Source organism: Gambusia affinis, linkage group LG08 (assembly GCF_019740435.1).
Source record: "Gambusia affinis linkage group LG08, SWU_Gaff_1.0, whole genome shotgun sequence".
Taxonomy (NCBI): Eukaryota; Metazoa; Chordata; class Actinopteri; order Cyprinodontiformes; family Poeciliidae; genus Gambusia; species Gambusia affinis.
Window position 1 is genome coordinate 27,705,346 of NC_057875.1, and position 27,958 is coordinate 27,733,303.

Genomic DNA, 27,958 nt, shown 5'->3' on the forward strand with positions numbered 1-27,958 from the left:
GTCTTTCAAAAATGTTTTTATTGTACCTTTAGTTTTGTCCAGTTCTTACAACCAATCATTAAAGTTGGTTTGGTTACTGAGACAAACAGAAAACAGAAAACCAGCTTCCATAAGGACAAATCAGCCTATTCCATCCAAATAAGAAATAAAGATTGAATATAAATTAAAATATGTATAAATCACCTTGACAGGTTTACAATGACAGCGAAACGTTTTATCACTAAAAGGGAACAATTTTAAACGGTGATTTTAAGCAGGAAGGCACAGGCATTTAGGTTTATATGAGTTTTGTGAAAAACTTTTACTGAACTAATTGATCTGCTTTACCTATAAACACAAATACAAACCTCGCCACTTAAACTTAAAACACATGTTTAGTTTCTAATACATGAAATAAAAAAGCATCATTAAGGCCACCTGTCTTTGTCCCAGCTGATGGAATCAGTTGATCCCACTGGGAAAATAATCTTTTAGAAATATGGAAGACTTAAGCAAATCTTGAAAGTCTTATTTTAGTGTCTCCTCCAAGGAAAGGTTCCAGGCTTCAAAATATTAGAACAGCAAAAGGCTGATCTGCAGGCCTCTGGTTCAGTCAAACATTGCAGAAAGCTGTCTTGTCTTCTGTTTTAACTGGGAGCTTCTCTTAAAACTTCTGCTTGTTTTGGAGGTGTGGCTGGGTTTTGCTCATCACCGTTCATCTCCACAGTGGGGTCTGGGGCTTCCGCTTCCTGCAGGATGTCAACATGCAGCTTTTTGCTCCTCCCTTCCTCACCGCTGCAGTTTGGCTTTCCCTCCCTCTTCCTCTTGCAGACCAAGCCAGAATCTTCTTCCCCGATGCGACCCTCTGGCACACCCAACACTCGCAGGCAGACAATAGCAGAAGCTTGCTCTGCAAACTTTTTCGACTTCTCCCTGTTAGAAATAGAACCCAGAAAAGCAAACGTCAACATATATAAAAAGGCTTTTTTTTTTTTTTTTTTTTTACATTGAAAGCATTAGTTTAACATCTTAAATTATGACAACATAGTTTGTTGCAAAATAGGGTCAAATAATCAAAGAATGGATTAACAGAGGTGATTAATAACAGAGGTCTTCACAGTTAGTAACCATCTAACTTTCCTAACTAAGGCTCTTCGGAAAGAGTTTGGGAAAACATCTCAAAAGAAAATGCTAAAAGTTTAGGGAATCAGTAGGTCACAGGCTTCATGTAGTTATTGGATGAAAAGGCTCTGAAACAACACATGAAGGGCCTGATGTTAGAAGATTCTAAATAAGGAGTGCAAACGTGCGAGTGTGAAAAAAAAAATAGTGGCCATATTGCAGGCAATCTAAAGATCGTGTGAGCTGTTGATTACAGATGCAAAAATAGTGCTGATTTTATCTCATTACTTAAATTAGATCTTTGCATGTGCTACTAGCTGGCACCACGGAGAAGGTCAGACAGAAGCATGGTCATATTTTCAGAACCAGATAAAGTCTGTAAATAAAAACTAATATGTTTCAGGTTAATTTTTTACTATAAAATCTAAATGTTTGCAGCATACGACACACAAGGCTGTCGTTTGGTGCAATAGATTTGATCAAAGTGACATCCAAAAATACAAAACAAACTTGTTGGACGTCAACAAAACAAAGAATATGGGAAATGTTTTGGGGGAAAAGGTGACAAAGCTTGTTCAGTTTTTACATTTGAACTTTTGTCTTCAATACTTCTGCTTAAACCAAAGTTGCCACTCAGGAAGCAGAACATGTTTCATTTACCTGATGTATGTCAGGTGACTGCCATGATCATGAAGATCTGTCTGAGTGAAGCCACACCCACACACACACACACACACAGGACAAAAACAACATGCGTGTGTGTACTAACCAAAGGGATGATCTGTATTTTTTGTTGGCAACAGTCACAGTTGACTGAAATGCTCGATCCTGAGAGCGCTGCGCCTGAAAAGGAAGGAAAACATACTGCTTTGTTTGAAGCAATGCTTGGAAGACATGTTTGCTTGCCTGGCACTTCACACTGCCTCACTATCTGCACAACACATTCAAAAAAGGAAGACACATGCACTTAAAAAACATTTGCATGGAACATATTTGTTGCATGCAATTATTGTATGTTGGATGTTTTTTTTTCTTCTGAGGCCTACATAAACTGATCAATCTGCAGCCGGCTGCACACTGCTCATCAGGAGGATGAAACTGTGAGATGAGCCATGTTTTATCCTTTTGATCGATCTTACAAATCAATCATGATAAGCAGAATTTTGCTTTTCTTTTTTTTTTTTAAACCCTTTAATATCAAAAGGACAACATTATTTCCATGATTTCTACAAAAATAATGACAGTAATAGAGATATTTTCACCGATTATCTGTCTCATAACATACTGTAACAACATAGTGACAGTTTAAAATATGTAAAAAAAACTTTTTTTTTAATAAAAGTTACATACTCCACTTTTAAAGTGAGCCATTCACACCAAAATAACAGATATTACAGGAGTCATTTTCTCAGCCCTAAAAATGTTCCTTAGTGTCCCTGTTGTTCAGAGTGAAACTCTGAGTTTATTTCCAGAAGCTGAACACAGACTGAACATGACGGTTTAACGGACCGTTTCATACTGCGGCTGTTGGAGCTTCTCTTTGCGGCTCCACTCCAGCAGAAACATCTTGGGTGTGATCTGCGGTGGATAGTCTCTCCTTCAAACACAGACAAAGTAACACCATGTTTATCAAAAATGATTTTTGACTGCTATTCACAATATTATGCAGACATTTTTCTCTTTTTATGTACTGATCAGTTTGTTGCCGCTCAGTTTACAATTTAACTATTAACGGTTTTAGTCTCTAAGCCAAAACGTTAAATATAAGCAGGCAAAATGTAAAAAAACACCCTTTCAACTCCAATGCCTCTTAACTACCCTGTATCCGGACTTTCACCATTCTTCCATTTAAAACTACAAAATGTCATGATAAACTTTTAAACCCATGTCCGTACAGCACACACACGTCGAAAAAGGTACATCTGTCATGTTAAAATGTGATATTTGACAGATTTACCGTTCAAACTTAACAGCCATGGTGGTCACATCTCCATCCATTATGGGTTTGTTAGGCTGATTACTGCTCTGAAGGGCGGCCATCTTGGCCTGAAGGTCCTGCTGGATCTCCTGGTAAAATATCTCCAGTCCATATGCCTCACTGCAGTACAGTCAAATCACATCTTTTCACTTTACACAACACCAAGGCAGCTTATTGATAATATTCCATTCTGTTTCTGGTTTGTAGAAGAAAGGGGTTTTAGAAAACACAACTCTTGCACCTTATCTCAGCATTGGTCTGTGCAGCCTGCACCTGCTTCCCCAGCGGAGACTCCACCTTGTCTCTCAGCATCTGGCACAGGCAGTACTTCGTGTTGAAAGCATGGTTGTCATAACGGATTGCCTGGAACCAGGAAACCCAAAAATGTGTTGATTTACAAAAAGAAGTTCATTCTGTAATTTCTGATGTTAAAAAAAGGTGAGGTGAATCCACAGGCCACAGTGAAATGACCCTGGGTTTAAAAGTGACTCATTTCACAAAATGAAATGAGTCTCTTTAAAGAACTGCAGTCTGTGTGTTCTTCACTTTCAGACTGTCAGTTTACTGCTAGTTTCCACCAGAGCTTCTCGAGGGAAATTGAGAGGCAGATCTATTAGTTGTCAGGTTTCTCAACAGTGGAACCAGCTCCCTGTTACTGTCAATGAAACAGAACAAAAGTTAACTCCATACCTGGCAGCATCCCATCCATGAGACAAATCTAAGTTGTCTGGATTATCTGCCTTTTTCTCCTCTTTAAACTCTGCCGGTGTCCATTATGATGCTTTTATTGGGCAGCCTAGAGCCCCACCCCCCTTTTGATTGACACCACATTCGACCAATAATGTTATGAAATGGCTTTTCCAGAGCCATTAACATCCAGAGAACGACTAGAGCTCATTTTGACATGCCTGTATTCTTTCTGGAATATTTCAGACTGGTCAACTCTGAGAGTAAATCTAAAGCCACAGATGTGTAGCCAACATGTGTCCATTCATAAGGTTATAAGGCATTTTAGGGTTTGTTTTGACATGAATCCACCAGCTGCATGCGTAACCACGAGTAATGTGTGCGTCTATGCTGCGTCAAAGTCAGGCTCTCATGCGTAAAGGTGTTCACAGGACTTTTTCTCACCAACGTTGTCAGAACGTGTCAAAACTGGATGTATTTCTTCAGCAGAGCTTCACAACTCACAGGAGTGGATGATTATGGCTGTAAGAGTGCTGACAAGTTTCGGATTTGAGAATATTGGAAACTTTTAGTCCTCCGCTGCTACAGTCAGAGCGAGGTGAGTAGAGCATACCGTAAGAGTACGGCATGGGAGGGGGAGGAGCGAAGTAAAAGGACAGGAGGGTTACTGTTCCAGCTGGAGTGTGGAGAAGGATGGGAGGGTTAGAGTACCGTTAGACGGGGAGGTTTGGAGGTGGTAGAGTATCGCAAGAGGGGGATGAGGTCTGACTGCACACTAACCACCTCTCCGTCCGTCCCTCTCCCGCTCTAACGGTGGCAGCAACCTGCTAAAAGTTTCCCATATTCAATTGATAGATATCAATTAAGGCATAATTGATATCCATTACTGATATCAATAATTTATTTGTTTGTTTTTTTTACTATGTGGAATACTGCTACTCTGGTGGCATGACTTCTCCTGTTTGATTCAGTTTCCCCTCCACATTGTTGTTCATTCTGAAGCAGTTATGGTGGCAAAACCTGAAACTGCTCAGTAACCAAAGACTGAGCGAGTTAGTTGGTGCCACTCAAAATGAAACGTGTCCATCTCATTTTGAGTGGATGGGGCTTTCCTGGATGCGCCGCCCCACTGGCTCATCCCAAACTCTCATCTTCATCAGCTGTAAAACGTCATGCGATGATGGGACCAGTCTGTGAGCAGCTTAGTTTTATTTAGCTGCCAAATGTGCTTTGGTGATACGATATGCAGCAGTGTTTTGTGGAACGCTCCTACGCTTTTGGAGAATAGATTCCATCCCATAATTTGTGATGTTTTTAGATGCAGCATACATTAGAGATTCTGTACTTTTAGTTGTCGTGTTTTTTATTTTATTATTATTATTAACTTCACGTTGTTGTGGCAGGTTTATTTTTTTAAGTGTTTGCTACATTTGTCCCTGGTTTGTGTGATTATGCTCTATTAAATATGTAACCATGAATAGAGAAATTATAGTAACTTTAAAAAAGTTACATCCCTGTTAAGAATATGTCTTAATTAAAAGTTCACGTAAGACAAAAGAAAATATACAGTCTCGTTAAAGACTTTAATTCTGCAGCCTAAAATAAAATGAATCTCATTTGAACTCTTCATCCTAACCAGCCTGGTCACTCTCTAAAACGATCCTGGCCAGATAAAGCGCGGTGTGGTCAATTGCTTTAGATGAAACAAACTGAAACCTCTTAAAACTGCTCGGATAGAAAACCTCGATCAAAGTCATCAATTCTTCCCATGAAGATAAAATGATAGTAAGACATACAATGACACAAAAATATGTTCTAGTTGCATCTCCAGAGATGTTCCCTCTCTTCCCTTTTTTAAAATTCAAGTAACAAACTTACATATTTAATGTATTCCTCCATGACTTTTTCCACAGGAAATGGCCCCTGGTTGCAGAAGACAGACGGATTCCACATGGCAGCACGAGCCAACATGACAGACGACGCTCCTGTTGCTTTCCTGAACTTCTCAATATCACTGTTGGTCTTCACCAAATCTAAAGAACCTCCACTGCAGGACAGGTGATACAGTACATTTAATTAAGCAACTCTGCAAACTGCTTTGGATTAAAACACACAAAAAAAAGGGAGTAGAAACAATAATTGTACTGATGGGTTTACGACCGAGAGCAGAATTCCTGATTCAATCCATTATGATCTTGAGGAAGCAAAGCTGCTCCCAAACCGTTCACACAACCAACGCCATGTTTGACTGTTAGTTTATGAGATGTAAGAGAGCGCACAGAAAAGCAGGATATCAGTGTTTTTACCGTGCCGCACTCAGGAGGAGCGGTGCAAATGTCCCTATCGGAGCGTGGTGAAGCTGGGTGTTGTCTCGTATGTTTCCAAAACCACACACACACAAAAATGTTGTAAAAGCTCCAGATTATTGATATTTAAAAAGCGATCAATGTGTAACCCCTAAAAATGAGCCCTTCTCCCCCCAAGGACAAGTACCCAGGGGAAACACTGCTCAGGCTGTAAGAAGGATTCTTTTTGAGTGACTTCTAGATTCTAGGGATCTGGCAGTGATCACATCTGGGTTTGGCTTGTGAAACTGAGCCTAAAAAAAGTGTTTGATTAATTAATGATTTAAATAAGAATGGTAATTTGCATTGGCTCAACATTTTCATATTGAGCCAGGATGCAGTGATAGCTTCCTAACTTTAAAATAAATCATCATTTTTAGGGGGGAGAAAGGGTTGTATTTAGTAAGGTTATTTTTCAAAAGATAATACGAATCAAAACTAACAAAGCAGGAAAAAGAAGCTCCTTTTTCCCCTTAGAAACATAAAACTTTAGATTCTTCTGCAACATCTGGAAAACAAGTTGTTGCAGAGTGCATTAGTGCACAAAGGTTTAAAAAAAAAATAGCATATTAAGAATCGTCATTTGGTTAAAAAAAATAAATACATTTTTAGACAGAGAAAAAGTGGTCCAGAAAGGTGCCAGCAGCTGTCTTTATACTGGTTTGGTGTTTTAGTGAAACAAAAAGTCAGAGCAGTGGCTGATGACTGATACTCACTTTGCGATGACAGGAATTGAAACAGCCTGTGCAACAGCCTGAATGTAATCGCAGTGGACAGGATGTCTGGGACGTTCGTCCTTAAACCTGAGCAACAGCCGGAAAAATGACATGAATATCAACTGCAACTAACACTGCAGCTTCACACTCAGTTAACCAAGTCATGTGTCCAGGCAAAAATGTGAGATAATTTATGCTGTACGAAAAAAAAACAACATTTCTTTGGCTTAAAAGTTTTCAGCAGAGGGAAATAGCTGCCTTTATTTTGATAAATATAATTATTTTTTTAGGAAAGCTGAGAAAATGTGGCACAACCTTACCAACCTCCACGGTTCAGAAAGTGGAAAAAATATCTCATTCAGGATGTTTCTAGCAACACTGCAGGAACAACTTCACTAATAGGCTAAAGTGTGATGGCATAGGGTCTTCAAAGCAGTTTACATTTGAATAAAACAAATCTATTAAATAGTAGGAAAGAAAGTAAAAGCAATGGATCTCAAACTTTCACTTCTTTTTAAAGATGAATTGAAAGTAACAGGCAGACTAGATCGGTGTGGATGAGCTTTTTGGGATTTCAGGCCATTTATATTTCATGTAAAACCTCAAAATAGTAAACAGTCTATAAGGATGAGTTTTATTTTGCATGTTTATGATCTACGGATTCTTTAGAAACAACACAAAACAAAACATCAAATCTATAAATACAATGTATAAAATCAGTAAACAAATAGTTGTACTCTGACATATCTGTGTTTATAATAAAGAAAAAGCTTGAGTGTGCCATCAGTGAGAAAAGCAGAGCTTTAGAGGGTTAATGATATATATATATATATATATATATATATATATATATATATATATATATATATATATATATATATATATATATATATATATATATATATATATAGGGCTGCACAGTGGCGCAATTGGTAGAGCTGTTGCCTTGCAGCAAGAAGGTCCTGGGTTCGATTCCCGGCCCGGGGTCTTTCTGCATGGAGTTTGCATGTTCTCCCTGTGCATGGTGGGTTCTCTCCGGGTTCTCCGGCTTCCTCCCACAGACCAAAAACATGACTGTCAGGTTAATTGGTCTCTCTAAATTCTCCCTAGGAGTGAGTGTGTGTGTGCATGGTTGTTTGTCTTGTTTGTCTTTGTGTTGCCCTGCGACAGACTGGCGACCTGTCCAAGGTGACCCCGCCTCTCGCCTGGGACGCAGCTGGAGATAGACACCAGCAACCCTCCCGACCCCATTAGGGAAGAAAGGTTGTTCAGATAATGGATGGATGGATGGATATATATATATGTATCAAATATCTTCATAGAGATATTTGATATTTGATACATATAGAACACTGTGCAGCACAGTGTTTGTAGTGCACCACTGTGCTGCACTATAAATACAGCCCAGTGTTAAACCTGCACAAATGCTGAAGGTCTAGGTGTTAGTGCACCACACTACATTCCATCAAGTAACTTTAAAAAAAGACATCGAAACAAAAGAGAGGACTCTCATCTATCACTGATTTGGGAACATTGATATTTCTCGTGCAGCTATGGTAATAATGGAGAAAGAAAGGTGCGTCTTACCTGCCGTGAACAGCAACAGCAGCGACGCCGGTCTTCTCAATCCGCTGCACCAGACTGACCGTCTCCTCCAACTGTTAACCACCAACGTGAAACACTGAACTGTTAGTCATTCTGTTATCTTTCATAACAGAATGAAAGATAAACTTATTTCAATATCTCATTTCTGCTTTGTTTCATTTCTCATATCAGCCTTTTGTCGGCATGGTTTACAATTCCTTCTAGAAGTACAGATTTTATTTTTCAAAATTTTAAAAACATTTCTTTCTCTTTTTTTTTTTTTGCATTTGTCACATTTGAATCACAAACTTCAATTTCTTTAACTGGGATTTGGGTGGTGGACTAACTCAAAGTGGTGCATAATTATAATGTGGAAATAAAATGGTGGATAGTAGAGCTGCACAATGAATCTAATCATAACTATCATCAGAATATCAGTGAATGAAAGCTGCAAGTTAGCGGACTACAACAAAATTAAGTACTTAAAAAAGGAACAGCCTTAAAGCTTCACCAGCTCAGAAAATCTGATCTGATAACAGACATGCAATGTCTTACCGAAGGCAGAATCCGGATTTTACACGTAACTGGTACTGAGACTCCCGTCACGAGCTTTTTAAGGATCTTTAACAAAGAAGAAAAACACAGATTGGATCAAGAAAACTCTTGACAGCATACCCACAAATTTCAAAGTGGTTCCTTGTCAATTAAAAAATATTTTAGTGGATATACTTACAGCTTCTATCTTGTCTGGATTTGATAGTAGAGCAGCTCCCATTCCACCCTAAAGGAAAACACAGAGCGGAGGGTCAGAGGTCAAAGCAGAGGCAGCAAAATAATATGCATCACAATCACAGTCAGGCGATTACCCTGAAGGAGATCTGCTCTAAAACATAAAAACAGCTCTAGCAGCTGTTTTTATGCGAGTGGTACAATCACTAAGAAAATAAAAACAGAACAAATCAACTGACCTTAGTGGAGTATTCCTTTGGACATCCCATGTTCACATCAATGGCAGCCACATCCTTCTCCCTGAACAACAGACACAGTCTGAATACACTTCAGCAGATTATCATTTATATCACGATGCACCAGTTTACCAGTAAATGATGAACTACAGGGTGTTTGCATGTGGAAAATTGAAAAAGTGTGTGTGAAATACACTCCTTCAAACTAATGAAGTGTTCCTTTCTTCATAGAACCTACGAGGAAATAGACATCTGCTGCTAATTAAATTTCTCATCAGTGAGACCAGCTCTATAGAACCTTATGTTTGTTCAACTGGAAGCTCTAAGACATCAGAATGTGTCTTAAAACAATACTTTGGTGGAATAACATCAATGGAGTTGCAACATTTGCTGCTCAACAATCTGGGAGTGGTTATACTGCCATTTACAGACTATTTAAAGTTCATCATTCCACTGTTGAAAAAGATTATTCACAACAGGAAGCATTTGGGTTTTTTTGCCACACACATATGACAATCCTTCAAGAATCAAGAGGTGGATGAGCACACACACATTTCCCCTAAAGAAAGACAGACTCAGACAAATTACAAAAAACACCATCTGATGGCAAATGTTAAAGTTCATGACAACACAATCAGATATTCTAGAGTCAAATGTGAGGCTTAATTGATCCTGAAACTTTAACAGAAGTGTGGCGAAGAACTTCCTGACCAGTCATGCAAGTAACTCAAAGTCCAATAAATGTCACCAACACTAAAAATAAAGACTTCACTTAGTTGAACCAACTGACACGTTTTAATTATACAAGTAGGTTGGCTGTTGTTTTCTATAGAAACGTACAGAATAAATGACAGACATCAAGCCAATAAAAACCTTAAACTGAACAAATTCACCACTCAAATAAACTGCATGTTTTCCTCCTGTGGTGCTTTGCCGACGTGTACAAATGTGAAGCTTGTAGATGCTGTTTCTGCCATTGTCTCACCTGAATGTGTTGCTCAGAAGTAATGAAGAATTTTAAATGTCAAAATATATTAAATTAACCAACTGCTGTGTAGTTTGCTGTCCTGAACTGTTACAATAAGTTCAAGGAATAGTGAAGGTTATGGAAATAACAAAAATATTTAAAGTTGAGCTCTGCAGGTGAGGTTCTGCACTGGAAAGATCTCTCCATGATTAAGAATCATAAATATTAATCTATTACTATTAATATTAATATAATTACTATCTAACTGCTTTGTCGCAGAGCTTCTTCCACTCTCCATTGTATGTTCTGTAATACTCACACAAGCTGGGCCACTGTTAAAGCTCTGTCAGGGTCAGCAGTTCCCTAAAAGTGTTCAAACAGAGTCTGAGTCCTGCATCTCTTTCTGCAGGAACTGGTAGCCACTGCATAATACCAGCTGGGCTGATGGCTGGTGCCGTTATGTTTGGTCTCACCATCTGGAAGACGACTCTGTCCTTTTCCCTCTCACAGGTCCGGAACATTACACGCTCATCTGGAGCCACAAAATCCACCGTTTCCAGCACATCTGGAAACAAGCAATTGTCATAACAGTCTGTAAGCCGTACCAAGAAGTTCACTGCTGCTTTGTTTCCATGTACAGTGGCATAAATTTCCCTTGCTTGCTGCTGAATCCTGGGAGAAATTACTGGGAAAAATTAAATTACTTCCTTTTTAATTGGTTGGTGAGCAGAAGGAATTCATACAAGAATCATTACTTAGAGGAAACGTTCTGAGATTGCAATTTAATCTTATTTTTAAATTTAATATCAGTGCACCTCATAACGCACAGTTATTATGAATTTAGTTTACCTGCATTCTGTGATTTGTCATTTTTTTCCCCACACAAATTTTAATTAAAAGAGAAGAGAAATTATCACAAGTTAGTGAGAGGGCCAGTTCATCTGAAGCTTTGGAAAAAGGTCTTACCGTTCACTATCCTCTGACATTGGGCCATTTTAATGTCTATCAGCTCCTGGGAAAGACAAAAATAACGCGTTCCTTTTAACAGCATTTCCTAGTTTAATGTTCTGGGTTGTGTGGTAGCCAGCCTACCTCACAGTAAACCACATCAGCTCCGTAGTCCAGAGCCAGCAGCCTCATCGGCAGGGTCCCCACACGGACCATCGGGGCCAGGGCTGTGATGTTTCTGAAACTGAGCCTGCGTGCTGCCATGCTAATTGCTCAGTGGATCTGCAAACCTTCCAACATCAGTAACCCACGGTAAAATAAAAATTTTTGTTCAAAAGCTACAAAAAAATAAATAAATAAAATAATCATTTATCAAAACCAGGCCGAGATGGCTGGAGGAATATGCCAATTTAGAAATAAACCTGCATTTCTACCTTGAGGGGTCTGTGACATGAACGACATGCGTTCAACTGTTTACTGTAATTTTTCTGAGTAACATTTTGCGGAATATATAGAACAGAACAACTCTTGGCAAAAATTATACGTGCTTTCTCAACAATAAGCTAACCACTAAGATGTTAGCTCGCAGGGTTAACCATTTCCCAGAAAATTCACCTACCGGCATTTCAGACTGTAGCTGTCCTGTGTCTTCATGAGGGAAACGTGCTGCCACGCTTCCTGTTTAGGCTTCGACGTCATTATGTCAGCAATGACGTATGACGTATCGACATGAATTCAAGTTCAAACTTGGTTGTGAAGTCAGTATTCCAATCTAGCTAAAATTTCCAGATGATATAAAACCAATGAGTTAAATTCCGGTGAATTTATTACTGTATTATTATTATTATTATTATTATTATTATTATTATTATTATTATTATTATTATTATTATTATTATTAGTAGTAGTAGTAGTAGTAGTAGTAGTAGTAGTAGTAGTAGTAGTAGTAGTAGTAGTAGTAGTAGTATTTTTTTTTTTGAAGTACAGTAGGACTGTATCATGTCAGTGTCCTCGTATCAACAGAGAACAAACAAAAACAAAGATAGCAGCCGCAAGGAGCGCTTTTCTGAGCCTAATGTGAGAAAATAGGTTCAAAGTTTACATCTTTTTCTTTGCTTGCTTGTTCCAGCAGCTGAGGTGAAAGGAAACAAAATAAAGGCAGTTGACATTCCTGAAAAATAAAATGGACAAATGTGATATTATATCCTATTTTTATATTTATAATCTATCACCAGAAATTATTCTTAAGAATTACCAAAAGTCAATGTCAACAATGTTGGCTTTATATTTTGCATGAAAATAGCAGGAAAATGTCTTGTGGGTGCACTACATACATTAAATGCATGTAATTTACTCTTAAGAAACTATCAAAAAATACATAAAGAATCAACAACTAATTACAATGGTTTACCAGGATAATTCTTGTTCTCTCTAAAAAGAAACTGACATAATTTAGTTTTGGAAAGTTGTGTCTGTGCGATTCACCAGTTGTTTAGAATGATGTTCTTTTCACAGATTATAAATCCATCAATCAATTAATTTTTATTCATAGAACACTTTTCGTACATTCACATGTAAAACAAAGTGTTTAGAGATTACAAAATGAGGGACAGACATAACACCTCTAAAAGTTTAGATCTGAGTAAATTAAGTAAAGTTAAAGAAAAATACACAAATAACTGCAATGACAAAGCAGAGAATTAAAAGAGAGGGAGAAATCAATCAATCATAGAATAAACCAGACCCCGAGCTGACTGAGTTGCTGTGGTGTATACGGGAACAGTGCATGAAGGAATGAATGGAGTGAAGCAATGTTGGAAAGAAGGGCAGGCTAAGACTTCCATAACAATATGACAGACTTATTGTCAGAAAGAGGCTGCAAAGTGGGTTGGGTGCGCACTACTTTTACACTTTCCATTTTGATTGAATTTTACTTTGTTGAATAAATAATGACAATTAGGCCATCGTGCAACTTTAACCACCTGAAGCCTGGTTGAAAAAAAAATGCTAAAACCTGGAAAAGATTACATGGCTTTTATGACGTACATTTTTTTATACAAACATCTTTTAGAATTAAGATCCCTACTAGTGTAGTGCCAAAAACAATTCTTAAACAAACAAGAAAGACTGCCATAATGAGTCATGTTTGCAGTTAACCTCAAGCTAAGGGACACAATAAACATGTGGAAGGTGCCAAAATCAATTAGCTTTTTGGCCACAATGTGTTGCAGAAAGCAAACCGCATATAAACTATGAACACAGAAATCCCAGAGGGACATATGAGTTTGAAGGCATTATGCTGACGAAGTCCTCCTCACTCCCCCTAACAATTAGTCACATCAGGAGCCCTCATAAGACCTAAGGTGCTTCGTGAATAAGTTTTGTCTAACCCGGGTAAAATTCTACCAGACGTCTTTACAATTCCAGGAATTGTAAGGAGTTAAACTGCAGCAAGTCAACATTCCAAAATAGTTTTTAAGTATGACTCAGAAGGGCTAAATGTAAATGTAGGCTACACAGCTTAGATTTCATTTGTAAAAATATTAAAAACCAGTATGCTATTTCATACCATTTGCACAACGTTTTAACATGTGAGTAAGTTCATTGACATGTTAATTAAAACAACAACAACAACAAAAACTAAACTGTTGGGAAAAACTATAGTTAATAACTGATCAACAGTTTAACTGACAACTACATGACAAGATACAAGTCTTTCAAATATTTCAGATTCACTAAGCTGAAATACCGAGTTGCAAAGTTAAAACTGCAATTCACAAGTCTGAAAATTGCTCTAGGTTCTGAAATTATTTTTGAAGAACTGCCAAATATGTAACCAAAAGACAAGCAAAAAGTTATCCATAACATCTGACCAAAATCCAGCTTCATTCACGCTCTCCCTGAGAGTAATTCTATTGGCATTTTCGAGAAAGTGAAACCTGTACATGTTTTCCTGCCTGGGTCAAGCGACAGCAGTTGGATGTCAAAGCTATGTTCTCCCTAAAGTTAGTCTAAGCCAGTCTGGAGTGAATTCAAGGTGAGATTGATCAAAGGTGCCAAGTGACTGAATATTTACAGTATTATGATTATTAAACTCTTGAGAACTATACAAAATACCACATTGTTCTGTAGTCTTTGAAATATTTCAGTCCAGGCCAAAGATGTGGCAACATGAACAGGAATGAACGTCCTCCAGCACCAAATGTACTACAAAGGGCTTTCAGTCCCAACTTGGCTTCTGCTAATTTGGATTACGGTGTTGCTGCTGTATCAGTGAGATATCTGTCAGGCTGCAGTAGATCTGTCTTGCTTGACAAAACCAGAAGCTCACGTTTCAATGCTATGAAAAAGCATTGTAATGTGAGTGTTACCTGCAACACAATTCTTATGTTTTGTTTTTTTATAGCCAAACGGTAAGGTCTTTTGTAAAACCTTACCGTTTGGCTCATTGAGCACATTTTAATGTCAGATAAAGATAAACTAAGTAAAAACAAAAAAACTCTTATATCAGGACTTTATTTATTGAGGGAAAAAGCTTTCCAAACCTTTGTTAAAAAATGTAATTCCCCTCCTTGTTAAATCCTCAATTAACATAGTGGTTAACAAAGAAGAAAACTAAGGTTGCAAAAGTATACAGGCCTCAACATTTTGTCCATATCAATACAAAAATAATATCGACAGCTACCACAAGGGCTTGATTTCAGTTGGTGCCAACAAGAAGAAGGGCAAAATCAGTGTTTAGAGTTATATATATATATATTAGCGTTTACTGAGGCTTTGTTTGATGTTCAGATTTGCCTGATGATCTGAAACATAAACATCAACAGAAAGTGTGTGTGTGAGGGGGAAAGGGTATTTTACAGTATGTGGTAATTTTTATAAAACACATTAACAAAGGGGTCAGGTAGCAGAGGAATGGAGGGGGAGAGACAAAGCACATTTTTGTGGAGTTTTAATTGTTTTCAAAAATAAACGGTGCCTCATTTTTTTTTTTTACTTTTAATTGGTTTTGATCTGGTTGATCAAAACTTTAGAGCACAACAAAATCCTAAATAGAACTAAAAGACATGATTACCTAATGTCAGTCAATCAGGGTTCTGTAGAAGAATGAAAGGGTAACAAAAGCCATTAGATTTTTACACGTTGATCCTCAAAAGACAATACATGAAATGTAAAAATTCACACATCAAACAGAACAGCAGGCATGTCCACTTGAATATTAGATGAAAAGCTGATTTATCAGGATCAGAAATCAGACTGGAGACTTTCATTGTAGTAAAGAATGCCTCCACATAAACAACAGCAATTTAAAAATAGGAGCCAGGACAAAAATCTTCACATGTTCAGAAAGGGAACCTTTACAATCTGCCAGAGAAACTTTTTCTGCCGGATGACCGATCAGTCCATTCTGAAGGACTGGCAATCTCAATAGGGTCAATCTGAGGAAAGACCACAAAACACAACTTCTGGCCCACAGATGTAGCCCGTGCTGGAGAGAAACAGGGGACAGAGTTTTGAATTAGTTACATTAATAAGAGCAATAATCAAAATGTCTCAGTTTTTACAAACTCACCAATAAAACTGTCGATACACTTTGGTTTTTCTTTCCAGTGCACACCCAGAAAATAGACAGGAACACCGGTAAGCATGATGACCAAACCAACACCACAAACGACTGGCTCTGAGTACAGGCTAAATCCCAGCAGCAAAGCCCAGAACATAAGGTAGGACACGGGGACAAGCAGGTTTACCTGGGAGAGAACACCAGGAAAATTAGTTTAAAGACTACATCACAGCAGATAGTTGGCCGTGGAACTGTTAGGTGAGGTAGGCCCTGATCTAGCTTTTTGAGCAAAAGTTTATGAATTAAAAGTTACCCTTTTTTTAAATGTATGTAATGATTAGGTCAAAACAGCCTGTTATATCACTGCATGTCATTCAGTTAAACGTAAAATCATTTATACCCCTGGCAGATTTATATTTACATTTCTTTGAAATAGACAAATAACCTTTTCTCTGGAATTGGCACAGGCATCTCCCAAAGAATAATAAGAAAATAAAAGGGGTATCACTTAAATCTAACAACAAAAACTTTCTCTGATTTTATTCATAACCAGAGAAGTAACATAGACAATTTATACTCTTCTTAATAATTAACAGAAAAATCTACATTGGTATTACAGCAACCAATCCTTGCCTGGCTATTGACTTTCTATGCAATTTCTCTCAATTCTCATCTAACTTCACTGCTCAGTCTGGGCTTTCTCCCATTGAAGGGAATTTCTATGGAAGAATTTCAACCTGGTCAATCAGGGAATAGAAAGAGAAGTTGAGAACAATGATAATGATTTTCCTTTAGTTTTGGCGATGGCAGAGGAGGAAGTGAACAAAGCCATCCAGTCTGCGTTGAATTAACATTAGCAGCCGCCTCATTCGGCTCAGCTCTTCTCTCTTAGCAGAGGAGGAGGATATTTACAGCTCAGGCAATTTCCGGCATAACTTCAAACTCACAGGCAGACTTTAGCGAAGAGATTTATCCTGCACTAACTTATTCAGTTTGTTGATTGTACCTTAATAGGCCGATATAAGTTAGGTTTCTTCCAGCGGTACCACAGCAGACCTGCGATGGTGACACCGTATGACAGATAGTTGATAAAGGAGACGTAGTTGATCAGGTTGTGGGTTTCTCCGATGCACAGTATAACAATAGTGGCAGCACACTGTCAAAAAAACAACCATGACAGGATGATTTGATGAGGAGCAATTTACTTACTGACCTAAAGCACCTCACAACACATTGTTCTTTAACCCTTTTCAAAACAATACCCAAAAGATGGTCTTATTTAAAACATCATGAATTAGCCAGTAAGTAAGAAATATGTAAAACAAAAGAACATTCAGATGGAAAACCTCAACAAAAAGCAGAATGTGTTTTACAACCCTGTTCCTCAAGCCACATAGCCTTGTATGTCTTAGATTCTTCCCTGCTTCAGCAAACCTAATTTCAATTGATGGGTAATTACTAAGCTTTAGCTGATAATTCCTCAGAATCAGGTGTTTTAAAATGGTGTAACATCTTAAACATACAGGGCAGAATCATTTTATTTTTCAAAAATACAAATCTAATAGAGAAAATTTAGTTAAACTAAATAACTTAATATTATTTAAGTATTTTATTTCACCAGGAAAATCCCAATGAGATCAAAAATCTCTTTTACCAGAGAATCCTGGCCAAGACTGACAGCAACACACAGAGGTTACAGAACATTCACAGCAAAACAGAAATGTTAACGCAGTCATAAATGAGTTAAAAGATTCCTCAGTTAAAACATTTACAGCCACCAGATTCCTTCTCAAAATCAGTAAGAACTGCTTTAAAAACATTTAGTGACATTATTTGTCATTAAAAAAATTCCTATTCATTTACTGTCCACACTCTAGTTCAGTTGGTGGAAGTAAGGAAACATTATAGTTCAAATTCAGTTCAAAAATACTTTATTAACCCCAAAGGAAAATTAAATGTTGTTGTAGCTCATTAACTCAGATTCTTCAGAGAGTTATTGAAGACGGTGACCAAGAATGGTCCAAAAAAGAAAAAATATATCAAATGAGTTCCAGTGGTGTGGACAAATAATGTGTTGCTGAGAAGAATGTGGGCTTTTAGTAAGTAGTGGCCATCACTGAAAAGAATAACTGCTCGGCCAGATTAATAAATTGAGTGATAACCTTGGAAGCGTGGCTCCATCCTGCCTTGTCTCAACAGTTCAGGCTGTTGGGGCCCATTGTTGAATCTGAGAATTACTTACTGTAATCATCACAGAGTGTTGCTGCTGAACCCTCAACACAGTCCACCCATTTTCTGATCGTGACCTCACCTCCATCAGGATAATGTGACATGTCATAGAGGTCATATCATCTTAAACTGGCTTATTTAACTTGACTGAACAAGAGGTTTGAACCTGCAGCAGCTGTGTAATGTTTACAAGGTCTACCTAAAAAGGTGGCTAGTGCATGTTAATAGATGCCTTTAAGTCCAGCTGCTTTCAAACAAAACACAGACTGCTCATTCAAAGTGCAGATTTTAGACACATGAAAGGAAACCCATGATGTGACTGTGTTACTATACATACGCAAACCAGGAGGGCTGGGATGGGCGTACATTTCTTGTAGTGAATCATAGCTAGCAGGCTGGGAAGATGTCCCTCTCTGGCTCCTGAGAAACACAACCTGCCAAGTCATACAGGCCATCAGCAGCTGGGCTTACGGTGCACCAAAAGTTAGATGAGGCAGGAAATGTTGTCATTTGTACCTTGAAGAGGTGAACAGGTAGCCATTGATTCCCCCAAAGGTGGACAGAGCCACTGAGATGGGCATAATGATAGCAAAGGCTCCAAGCAGTTTCTCACCAAATGTCTGAGTAGAGAAACAACAGTCAGCAATTCCTGGAGAGCAGAAGCAATGACTGAGTGGGATCAGGAGGGTTGATGTGAGTATCACAGAATTAAGTTGTGGAGGCAGCCATATTTATAAGCACAGACCTCAAATTCGATTTAACTTGATGAAGAAAACCAAAAAATTCTGAAGGAATCTTTATTTATGCTATTTGTCGTCAAAGTTAGCTGAGATGAAAAAATGTTTTATAGTTTGTATAAATACACAAATGGGGTTTTTCAGTCCATGATATTACTCACAACAGCCACAGCATTGGAGGACAGCAGCTCCTCGGGAGACATGGAAGAAAAGTAGGCGATGTTGGTGAGCGTGTACACAAACGTCACCAGAGGAATGGAGATGTAGATGGCGCGAGGTAGATTCCTTACCAAGTTTACGTCATACAGAGCGGTAGAGTGAATGAAAAAACAATGTATTAGTACAAATCTTTTTCGATAAAAAGACAGAAAGTAAATGAAAATGATTGTTGTATCTGAGAAATGCTATCATATTATTATTATTTAAACATGACATTGAAATTTACTGCCACTAAGCCATTCCATCAGAAGAATAGAATAAATAAACCAAATATTTGCATTAATTAGGAATTTAGCTAGACTGCTATAAGATAAACAGTAAACTGGAATCAACAACATTACATATCTTCCTACATTCTATTCTTTCTATTTAAGAGATTTATATAAATGTTCATAAAAGGTCAAATATCTTCTAACAACCAGTGTAAGAAGGAAAGCCTAATAAGAGAACATTCTACAATGTACAATGTAATGGCAGATATTCACCGTCTGGGGTCAACCACCTCTTCAGTAACGTAATTGAGAAAGTTCCACCCACTGAAGGCAAAGGAGGCCTGCAGGAATGCCAGAGCAATCTGTCCAACGGACGGCGTCCTGTCCATGGAAAAGGCCACCTTAGTAGTCAGTGCTTCATAGTTTCCTATGAAAAAAACCACCAACATTTTTTATTTGGAGTTTTAAATTACATGGATGCAGTAGAAGGGTGTCCATTGTGAAAGATGTACCATTGAAGATTTGTACCAGACCCACAACAATGATTAGACACAAAGCCATAAGTTTTCCCACTGTGAAAACATCCTGGATTCTGGTGGCCATACGGACACTGGAGCAGTTCACCCAGGTCAGCAATACTGAAAGACAAAGTTATCGGTACTTTGAGAGGTGAGAAAATTGGTCTTTATTACAAGCAAAATACTTTAGAATTTAACCTTCTTCTTTTACATGTTTGAGAGTTGAAAGACATTTAGTCTTTCCACAAAATAGGTTCCAATATTTTGTACTTTGTATTATATTTTCAAGTGACTGACATTCAAGTCTAGTTACTGTTGGGTGACTGTGGCTCTGTGGGTAGAGTAGTGGTCTATGATGAGAAGGCTGTAGGTTCTATTTCAGCTTCCTCCTGCCGCATGTTGATATGCCCCTGGGCAAGGCACTTAACCCCAAGTGACCTAATGATCAGTGTATAAATGTGTGAGTGTTTGTCAGTGTGAATGGGTGAATGTGACTCTAGTGTAAAGTGCTTCTTGGATTACAGAATAAATTATTTACAGCTGCCAGTGCACAAAGATTTCACATCAAGATCTTCTCACATTTTTGTGTGTCTGCTTTCTGTCAATATTACCTGACATGGATGTTTCCCTAAACATCCATGTCAGGTAATCACGAGCAGTTATTAAAATGCTGCACAACAACTATTTGGAGTGTTTTTGAATGTTATCAGATCCAGGATGTGGTTCCATTGCACTGGTGCAATGGGCAGCAGGAGCTAAAGCCAGTTGCTACTGACGGCAGGAATGTGGGAAACAGCAGAACAAGGGAAGGCATGACTGCTTCACCACGTCCATCACAGCCAGCAGCGCTGCCCAGCTCCCGCTCATGGTGGCCTTGCTTTTCACAGTGAAAAGAAACCCATCAGCACCATACAACCAAACTATTTACATTAAAGGAAGAAGTAACAAAACACGAGTCCCCTTTGCCACACTTCAAGAGTATAAAGTTTACAACTCAGGAAGATATGTTAGTACTATTTCAAAAGTAAGATCTCTCATAGGGAGTTCTGGTGGATATGAGGCTCAGAGAGGGGGTGTGATCCAGATCGCGGTTGAGTTTAGTAGATCTGCTGCACGAGGACAACAAATGACAAGCGAGCCTGGAGATGTTCGACCAGGACACCGGTAAATGATTAATCTTTAAAGCTTAGTGAAATATTTTAATTCAGCTGAATCCTAAAATCCTAAAAAACAAGATCCTAGCAAAATGTCAATTCTTCAGTAATAATAATATATTCTATTTATAGTGCCCTATATATCTTTTGATCTCAAAGGGCAAAAACAAACGAAGCAATTGCAATGGATACAAATAATTAAGTAAATTAATTAATGAAATAATGTTGGAAGTGTACTCCCAACTTGTCGGCAACAAAATATATCAAGTTTTTTTTACCAGCATCAACAGCGTTACAGAACTAGTCAGTATATCTCAACATTTGATCAATCCCAAGTTTCCTCTATTCCAGTCTGAAACTCCCAACACCAGGTGTCTTGATTCACCAATACATGAGAATGAACTGAAAATCTTAAGGTAAAAACACTCACAAAGACACGTTGCAGATAAAAGTCGTGTTGCCATGTATGGAGGAGCACAATTTTGGAAGACAGGCTGCAGCACATAGCTGGAGAAAGTAAGGGCAATAACAGCAAGGGTTGTTGGGTACATGATGAGGACTGCGCTCCACAACAACAGAAACCTGAAAGAGACAGGAAACCCTGGTGACATGGGACAAAATTAAAAACTCACCAAAAGAAAAGGAGAACTTTAATGGAATTTCTACACAAAAACACATTTTCTGTATTGGTTTCTATATCCTCAAAAAGCAAACTAATTGCTCGGATCAACATTGACCAGTATATCAGCTTGAAGCACTGAATTTCCAAAACAGATGTTTTTTTTTTTTGTTTTAGGTCTACACATTAAAAGGAGAAATTGCAAAGGTCGTCCCAAAATCCTTGATCGAATCAAACTTTACTAAAAAACATTTTTCTCATTGGGTTTTATACCAGTCAATATTAATCAATAACGAAGTAAGACATAAGACATACTGTTTTTGGGGAATTATTTGAAGTTCAAGCAAGAAGTCAAAGTTGTCACCTGTAAGGATTTGAGTTTTCTGTGTGTCTATTTAGGATTCTGTGTCAGTTGAGTCTCTGTGTTGTCCTGTCGACCCTTGATTGATCCCAGCTGTGTCTAATTCCCTTGATTACCTCCTGTGTATTTATACCCACCTGTGTCTCTTGTTCTCTGTCAGGTCCTTGTCTATTCTGTCTTTTGTTGTGTCTACTGTCTGCTGACATTTGTCTTGTGTCAGTTGTTTAAGTGATTTACCAGTTGCTACCAGATTCAGAGCTTTTGCCACTGCTCTTCTGTGCTGCCTGGATTTGTGTTTGTTCCTTCATTAAATCATCATACTAAGCTGCTGCCTCACCTCTCTGCTTCTGGGTCTGAACTACAAAACCACAAATCATGACATCACCAAATTTGTTATAAAGTGCAAAGTACATTTCTCTTAAAAACTACATTTTGAAAGTAGTATGTAAAGGTCTAACAGAAAACCTTTATGATAAATTAACTTTCTTGACTGCAGTGTGAAGTGAAGGAAAGCTTGTACTCACCCTGTCAGCCCACCAAATATCTCTGTCACATAGGAGTAGTCACCGCCAGATTTGGGAATGGTGACACCCAACTCAGCGTAGCACATGGAGCCTAGAGCAGCAACACAGCCTCCCAGTGTCCACACAATCAGAGCCAAACCCACTGAACCAGAGTGCTCCAGGACGCCCTTTGGAGAAATAAAAATCCCAGAGCCAATGATGTTTCCTGGGGAGAAGAAGAAAGTCAATGTAACCCAAAGGGCTTCGTTTTCCAGACCGTCCTGTGCAATCTTGGATCTCTTTATCAAGTTCAACCTCACATGTTAATGCCAAGTCAAAAGATGGTACTGATGAAAATAGCTGTTTTTGAAAAGCATTTTTTTCTATTATGTTTAAAACAGAAATATGATGGGATTGAAACAGTGAGACACCATATTTATAGTCAGTGCCTCCCAATTACAGATCTATGGCCTGACCCCAAAAAGGCCAAACATTTTTTAATTGTTATCGTGACCTAGTTGGGCTCAGGCTTCTGTGTCATGTTTAATAAACTCGCAATACATACAGCACAAAGAAAACCAAATGTGAATGTGTGCTATAAAATGACCTATAGTCTATAGGTGGAGGTCATTTACCCTGCTGAGGAAAGAAAGAAAATAAGGTGCATAAGTTCATTAGACTGTAACAAGATCAATACACGCCACAATAAATGAGCATGCAGCTCTGCTCATATCAGTCACACATCCCAGATCATCTGCACTTGACCCCCTGGTGGTTACAGCAAGCAACAAAATGGAGCTGGACGATGGTAAACAAAAACAAAAAAACAGACGCTTAATCAAATTATGGTGTAACATGAAAGTGGTAAAATCATAATATGTCAAGTTTACTTGGGTCTCTAAGTTTTCATAGACAAAAGTCCAAGGACAGGAGGAGTGAGTTTAAACCTGAATGAAATGTGATTCCTGGCTCTTCTCTTCAGTAATTCAGGGAATTGGTCCATTTTTAAAAGCCAGTTTACTCACAATGAGCAAACTGGCTTTTGCTAACATAATCCTACTGATCCAGCCAGATTTCTAAAAGTCAGCATGAAGCTAGTTATCACATCTTTAACTGTTAAAATAGTTTATGATAGAGATTTTATGTTAAACTGTGACAGACTGGTGACCTGTCCAGGATGTACCCGCCTCTCCCCGAAACGTTCGTTGGATAGGCACCAGCACCAGCAGCCCTCCGGACCCCAGTAGTGACAAAGGTATACAGAAAATGGATGGATGGATTTTATGTTAAATAAAACACATTCATTATGTTTTTTGCTCAGTTAATAAGAATGTAGTTTTTTCAAATTCGATTATTTATCCCCCTTTGACTTGGTTTTAAACTTGTTTCATTTGGAATTGAATGACAAGTTGGCACTGCCTCAGCAGATGCTATAAAAAGCTAAATTAAATTGCCTTCCTGTGCAGCCCTGCTAAAAAAAAAGAAATCTCACTTCCTCTGTATGAAGCAAGTAGTGCAGGAGAAGGGTCTAGTTTTACTAGGCTGGTATTAAACTATACTTGTTCCCTTCCTTCCTCATGTGTGACTGAATTGAAATTATATTTTTTGGAACATGCCTCAAGAAGATATATGTTGTCAATTGGTGCTATATAATTGTAATGAAATTTAAAGTCACAATCAAGTATTAAATAATGTTTATTTATCCCTTAAAAACCCAATAAAACACATTGAATTTTGTGCTTGTCACAGGAGAAAATATAAAAAAAATTCTAGTGGTATTGTTATTGTTTTGTTCATTTGTTTTGACCAACATGCACAAAAGCCCTTCGGTGAACAGTAAAGTTTAAAAGATTTACTGTGAAAAATTTGAACCTGGTGGAAACCAAGTCATATATACACTAAAACCTTAGAACTGTGTGTGTTTTTTACTGTGACTTTAGAGCCACGTGGATATAATGTTTAGCATAAATCAATTTATGGATGTTTGTCCAAAAGCCTGTCATGTGGTTCAGCACACATGGTAATTCTAAGTGGATTTGTTTGTCGTCAAAGTCAAATTTATTCTAACAAAAACTTGACCAAACTGCTTCACAATTTACATCAGTCATTATCATTTGAAGGAGTTTTCCATGACTGTGGGAATTTCCTAAGCAACACTCACACTAGGTGTTAGGAAGGAATGTAGGGGCTATTAATCAGGACACTCCTCAATAAATTCTCAGTATGCACAGAAGAGTGCCGGTAGGTCATACAAATTCAGGCTACAGCACTACCAGTAGCGCAGCAGAAGGCAGCCAAGTGGCACACACTGCTCTTACATAAGCAGACATAAAACACACACTCTGGTCTGGAGAGGTGGGAAGTGACTGCCTCATGTCATCAAAATAGTATTCTAATATTGTTAACTGCAAGCCAACGGTGCTGTTCATGACACTATGATGGACAGATTCAGAATCATTAGTGCAAATGTGAAATGCAACTTTAAACAAACGATACTTTATAAATTAGAGCTGCACAGTATATCGTTTTTAGCATCATCGTGTCAATGTACCTGCACAATAGTTACATTACAGCTGTAATATAGGAGAAAAATAAACTCACCATGTTCTCATATAAACAATGATTACATGATCGGAAAGGTGAAGTTTATTTTTTTTGTTTTTCATTTTATAATCCTTTTTCTTTTTCTGTCAAACACACAAGTTTATATGTTTCTATATCAGCACTTTGTATTGATTTCCATCCATTTTAGTCACTTACTCTTGTCCTAGCAAATGACTAGTTTATTACTAATCCTAACTTTAACCAAACTACTAACTAGCTAAGTAACTACTACTGCAAAAAATATATAATAATAATAATAAAATAATAATAATACCATAATCGACCCTGACTGAGCCTTACTGCCTCAGGGCATCTAACCTCTGACCTGAACTCCTCCACCCTGTCCTCCCATCATGGACCAGGTGATCTCTCTCCTCCCACACCACCAGCTGATGAAAGTGATGGAGAAGATCCAGAGAATCATGAAGATGTCTGCTGATCTTTGACCCCAGAGAACTGATGAAACCTTTCCATTCACTGTCTGGTCTCCTGTGAATGACCTCTGTTGATCTGCTGTCTAATATCAGCATGGAGAAGGAAAAGATAAACCTGCTTCAGAGCTGTGAGAGAAGAAGGCTCCACACTGAACTGCTTGGTGCCTATTTCATCTGAGGGCAACATGGACACTGGAAGAGGGTCGGTCTGGGAAAACCCAAAGAACCAACACCAGAACCAGTTGGACTGATGGGGGGCCGGAGGAAAGAAAGGGGGGAGGATTACGCTGCAGCGACACCAGCAGCAAAAAGAAGTGAAAAGAGACAATAAGATAAGTTACACACACAAACACACAGTTGTCACACACACACTGCCACTGCAGACAAGAATGACTTATATAGAGGTTTTTATGCTCAATATCACAGAAACTTTTTCAGTGGTTCCTGTTAATTCAGAGTCCTGAACAGAAGGACCACTGCCAGCTAAACTCTAAGGGTCCACAAGCCATAGATTGAGAAACTGTGAAGGAAACTCCAGTCAACATTATGTCACTGAAATACAGCAACTGGGAAAGTAGAGAACTTTCTAAGCCAAAAATGGTTTTTAAAATTTAAGATTGGTTACTTTCAAACACAGCGTAAACTTGATTAAATTTACGGTAAGTGTTGAACAGAATGTTAAAAAAAACTGAATAGTTTTAAACAAAGAACAGAAATAAAAGGTTATCAATGGGAATTATGAACAAGTAGAAATAAAGGGGTTTCCCGACTGCTTAATGTTTTGAAAACATCTGACGCTCAGATGGTAAGATTTTCATTTATTTATCTTTTTTTTAAGCACTGTACTATAATTACACTCTACTTTGGAAATAAAAAAAATATATTTCTGTATTAGGAATTAAAGATCAACAATAGTGGAGTGTTTGTAATATTTTGGTACGCCATAATATTTGGTTGCATTTAATTTGAGCAGAAGAAAATTCTTATAAAATACAGTTATAATAGATTTGAACTAAAAGACTTGAAAGAAAAAAGACTTTTGTTCTCCTGGAACTGGAGTTTATTGTTATAACAGAATCTAAATTTTTTAAATAAGCTTTTCAGCAGCAAAAGCATTAATCAGTCTTCACATTTAAAATATTTACTAAAGGTTATAAACTGATGAAAAAAACCTGAAGTTTATAAATAATATAAATATAAATTTCAGACTCCAAATCTGGCAGCAGAGTTCAGATTCAGCCTCCAGAACATCAGAACCACCATGAGAGTCATCAGTCTGAAGCAAAGTTGACAGGCGAACAATAAGATACAGGATTGCTTGCTGCCTCTCCTCTCAGATCTGTCTCCAAACCGCTTTTTTAGGGTTGAAAATAGATCAACTCTATTGTTTTATTACTTGTATAATAGAACATCAAAAACATAAGACCTTCCAAATTTGGGAGCCCTTCATTTTTCATGCAAAAGGGAGATTTCACATGATGGGAATGCAGACAGTAGCACTTGATAATGTCGAACATCAGAGAAAAATGAGCAGAAATTCAAATTATACAGTGAATGTCAGGGCTAGAGTTTGTTGTTTTTATTTTGCGGCATTTTCATACTGGGAAAAATTTAAGTGTGGGGAAAAAAACCCCTAAAAAGCTAAATTAAAAAGATTAGATTAAAAAGTTCCTTCCCACTTCACTGTCAAGGCCAAAATTGTTTTGTCAATCCTCATCAAATTGTAACTTGAAGCAAAAACAATCGAGGTGCAATAAAGGGTTCTAGTAATGTCAGTGTCACAGACTAGACTCCTCTGTGGAATGAGTTAAAACCACAGCACTGACACACAGGCCTTATATGGTACACGTCAGCCCTTCAGGCCTGGTAAAAAGCGTTAGAACCAAACAAAAGCGTGAGGAAAACGTAAAAACTTCTGCAGTGATAAAGTAAGAAGAGGAGCTGAGCACGCAGCTTGTTTTCCTGCCTCACCTATGATGATTGTGCAGGCACTCAGCAGCCCGATCTCCTTCTTCAAAGTCACCCTCTCCGGGATTTCCTTTTTCTTTTTCTTCTTCTTGGAGTCCGTAGCGGGTTTATGCGTCCGGGAGCAGATGTTGTTGCAGTTCTGTCCTTCCATGTCTGATCCGGTCTGAGTTCGCCTCGGTCCCAGTACTCCCAGAGCTCCTGAGCTTTCCTCACTCCTCATTCATGCACGTTCAAAGAGCCGCGCTTGCGCAACGACAGGCCGTTCTCCAGGGTAGAATGTTAAATACCCAGAACCCACCATGATACGTTCAGGAACCCCGGGGGGACCCGTCCCAAAGCCGAGGCACCTTCCAGGCGCATCCAGTTTTCAGGGACAGTCAAGGTACTGGACCGGAACCGTCATGTTCACAAGGGAACTGTGAAGGAACCTTAAAAGGGAGAACTTTTCACCAAGAGCACTTAGAAAGCTCTGACAAAGTTCCTGGCGACAAAAATCACTTTCATCATCATGTCACACCTAAACACAGGGCTAAAATGTGCACCTC

General features: G+C 38.2%; 2 protein-coding genes across 2 annotated transcripts; both read right to left on the minus strand.

The window, feature by feature from the left end:
* dus2 (dihydrouridine synthase 2) lies at nucleotides 1–11,988 on the minus strand. The gene is made up of 16 exons (XM_044124042.1): nucleotides 11,911–11,988; nucleotides 11,436–11,581; nucleotides 11,310–11,355; nucleotides 10,817–10,908; nucleotides 10,663–10,706; nucleotides 9,380–9,440; nucleotides 9,145–9,192; nucleotides 8,967–9,032; nucleotides 8,415–8,485; nucleotides 6,828–6,914; nucleotides 5,645–5,813; nucleotides 3,321–3,442; nucleotides 3,059–3,199; nucleotides 2,611–2,698; nucleotides 1,871–1,944; nucleotides 1–912 (listed from the first exon to the last, which is right to left on the minus strand). The coding sequence occupies exons 2-16, from the start codon at nucleotides 11,553–11,555 to the stop codon at nucleotides 627–629; spliced, it is 1,515 nt and encodes a 504-aa protein (XP_043979977.1). The 5' UTR covers nucleotides 11,556–11,581; nucleotides 11,911–11,988; the 3' UTR covers nucleotides 1–626.
* An 893-nt stretch (nucleotides 11,989–12,881) lies between these two features.
* On the minus strand, nucleotides 12,882–27,650 carry slc7a10b (solute carrier family 7 member 10b). The gene is made up of 11 exons (XM_044124041.1): nucleotides 27,417–27,650; nucleotides 22,429–22,633; nucleotides 21,355–21,506; nucleotides 19,765–19,890; nucleotides 19,526–19,679; nucleotides 18,983–19,106; nucleotides 18,601–18,704; nucleotides 18,422–18,518; nucleotides 16,862–17,011; nucleotides 15,865–16,042; nucleotides 12,882–15,780 (listed from the first exon to the last, which is right to left on the minus strand). The coding sequence occupies exons 1-11, from the start codon at nucleotides 27,631–27,633 to the stop codon at nucleotides 15,650–15,652; spliced, it is 1,638 nt and encodes a 545-aa protein (XP_043979976.1). The 5' UTR covers nucleotides 27,634–27,650; the 3' UTR covers nucleotides 12,882–15,649.
* Between the last annotated feature and the right edge of the window lie 308 nt (nucleotides 27,651–27,958).

Coding starts and splice junctions, on each gene's coding strand:
- dus2 (XM_044124042.1), bottom strand. CDS start 11,555: ATGGCAGCACGCAGGCTCAGTTTCAGAAACATCACAGCCCTGGCCCCG. Junction 11,356..11,435: donor CTGATGTGGTTTACTGTGAG/GTAGGCTGGCTA, acceptor TGTCTTTCCCAG/GAGCTGATAGACATTAAAAT. Junction 913..1,870: donor AAATACAGATCATCCCTTTG/GTTAGTACACAC, acceptor TATTTCTAACAG/GGAGAAGTCGAAAAAGTTTG.
- slc7a10b (XM_044124041.1), bottom strand. CDS start 27,633: ATGAGGAGTGAGGAAAGCTCAGGAGCTCTGGGAGTACTGGGACCGAGG. Junction 18,705..18,982: donor CCTCCAATGCTGTGGCTGTT/GTGAGTAATATC, acceptor TTCTCTACTCAG/ACATTTGGTGAGAAACTGCT. Junction 18,519..18,600: donor TACCTGTTCACCTCTTCAAG/GTACAAATGACA, acceptor ATGACTTGGCAG/GTTGTGTTTCTCAGGAGCCA.